Source organism: Oryzias melastigma, unplaced genomic scaffold (genome assembly GCF_002922805.2).
Source record: "Oryzias melastigma strain HK-1 unplaced genomic scaffold, ASM292280v2 sc02301, whole genome shotgun sequence".
Taxonomy (NCBI): domain Eukaryota; kingdom Metazoa; phylum Chordata; class Actinopteri; order Beloniformes; family Adrianichthyidae; genus Oryzias; species Oryzias melastigma.
Window position 1 is genome coordinate 1,745 of NW_023418876.1, and position 2,223 is coordinate 3,967.

At 41.3% G+C, this 2,223-nt stretch overlaps 1 protein-coding gene across 1 annotated transcript in view; it reads left to right on the forward strand.

Annotated features, from left to right (window-relative positions):
- LOC112139145 (protein mono-ADP-ribosyltransferase PARP15-like) overlaps positions 1–1,634 on the forward strand; it is a gene marked incomplete at its 3' end in the record, with an annotated part of 2,583 nt that extends 949 nt beyond the window's left edge. Inside the window, exon 3 of the mRNA XM_024261842.2 lies at positions 1,398–1,634. Within this exon, the coding sequence (XP_024117610.1) occupies positions 1,398–1,634 (237 nt within the window). The remainder of the gene's footprint in view (positions 1–1,397) is intronic.
- Positions 1,635–2,223: the final 589 nt, after the last annotated feature.

Below are 2,223 nucleotides of genomic sequence, written 5' to 3' on the forward strand. Positions count from 1 at the left end.
CCTTTGCTAAAAAACACCAAACATGTTTTTCCTGAGAGATAATAAAACAATCAACATTTCACATCACTTTCAGGAGCAGCTCAGGCAAAGCGCTCCGGCTCCGCTCACATTGCAGCGGCGTTTGCGGTGGTCTGCTCATTACGTGGATCATGAATAATGAAAATGAGTCATGTGAAACATTGATTGTTTTATCATCTGTCAGTAAAACATTTTTGGTGTTTGTTTTTATCAAAGGCGTTTGAGAAATATCTCCGTTCATCGCTGAATGTGTGACGAATGTTGAATATGAAACTAGCTTAACCACACTGCTGTCAGGTCTCTGCAGTACCCGGCGTCTCTTCTTCTCTGGTGTTCTGGAGTAACATGACCATAATGTTGGATACAGATTTTCCTCTGTGTACTTTATCCACAAAATGAAAGATTTAAAATTCTCCGCCACATCCTTCTGACTTCATCCTCGCCCGGTAGACGGTAAAATCTGTACCGAGGAGGGCAGCTGCACTCCCTCTTCTTCAGCAGCCCATGTTCACACAACGCTCCACAAATTTAGTTTAGTTTGGATTTTAGTACAACCACGAGCTGCACAACATGCACCTGAACAAAAACGCCAAGACATTTTTGAAAACTTTGAGGGATTAAGTAAAACACGCTTTTAACGTTTGTATGCACCGCTAAAGCTAACAAAACCGCCACTTTCAGGGGAAACAAATAGCGGAATAGCAACCGGAAGTTGCACCCATAATCCCTTTTACATGAGAGGCTCCCGGAATAAGGTCAATAGTGTTGTCTAAAAGAGCCTGACAAGAAATGCAAGAAAACATCAAACAAAACACAAAATATTTATAATTGTTAGAATTCAATTCATTCAATGCAATTCAAGCTTTGATTTTTTTTATTTTATTCAGAACCAAGGCTGTATTCAGATTGGACACATTTAGTCCGCTTAAAGAGATCCAGAGTTTGTTTCCCGATAATGTGGAACAATGTTTCGGTCTGAAACAGGACCTGGAACCGTTCTCTGACCCATCTTTCGAGGTGGTCTTGGTTCATTTCAAATCGGACTGAACTTCGGTTCGCTCTGAGATTCCTCAGTCTGAATATGATCTGCTCTGAAACTGAAATAACTGAACCTAAAGGGCCACCGTAGCCGGTGGTAAGCACATTAGAAATGAGACGATCAGTGAGCAGAGGACAAATGTAAAGCATTAATGGTCATGTTAGCAAAAAGGAAGAGATTGGTCCAACTGATTACTTGCTAAAACATTTATTTTAACACAGTTAAAAACGCTAATTACTCACTTTTCTGCATCTTGTTACTCGGCACACGCACCACGCACGGGGAGCGGGGGGTCTGTATCATGTTTGGAGTTGTAACAGGATGTGTTGTTTCTCTACAGACTGATGTCATCGTCAACACCATCTCAGAAAACTTGGACCTAACTCGTGGAGCCGTGTCCAAAGCCATCTTGCAGGCAGCCGGCCACAACCTGCAGGTCGCCATCCGCCCCAAACCAGGAGTGTCTTCTGTGCCGTTTGGGACGGTTCTCATCACAGACGGCTTCAGACTCAGCTGTCGGAGAGTGTTTCACGCCGTCTGCCCTTGTTGGGACAACGGGCATGGCCAGGCAGAGAAGGTGAAGGAAAGAACTCAGATCCTCTCACAGTTAAACAAAAATCTTTAGAATTAAAACTACAACGTGTCTGTCACAGAAACATGATGGACGTGTTTTCAGACATTTCCATCACTCTTTGCTTCCTCAGCACAGTTCTAAGCTCACATTGTTCATCTGTGTTTAAACAAGGGTGGTCAATGGAAGCTAATCACACTTCCGCGTCCACAGCGTGCCTTAAATTCTGTCAAAGAACACTTCATCGAGGTTTTTCCCACTAATACCATGGTCACTTACAAAAGAAACTAGAAGAGTTGCATTCCCTGTGATAATGCTAGTGTGAATGCTTTTTGGCGAAAGCTGAAACTTTTTACAGAAAATAGTGAAGCAGTTTACTTTAAATGCTGAAGGGATTTACTAAAGATTCAAACGCTTGAAGTTGACCTGAATTTCTGAAAAATCTGTTGTAAAATTGCTTAAAAGTCCATAATAGTTTGAACTTAAAAGTGAAAGGACTAAAAAAATCCTGTTTTCAAAGAGGAAGAAACAATGTAAACGTTTAATATGACTGCAAAACAATCAACTTTTTAAAAGTACCAATAAAAACAGAAAA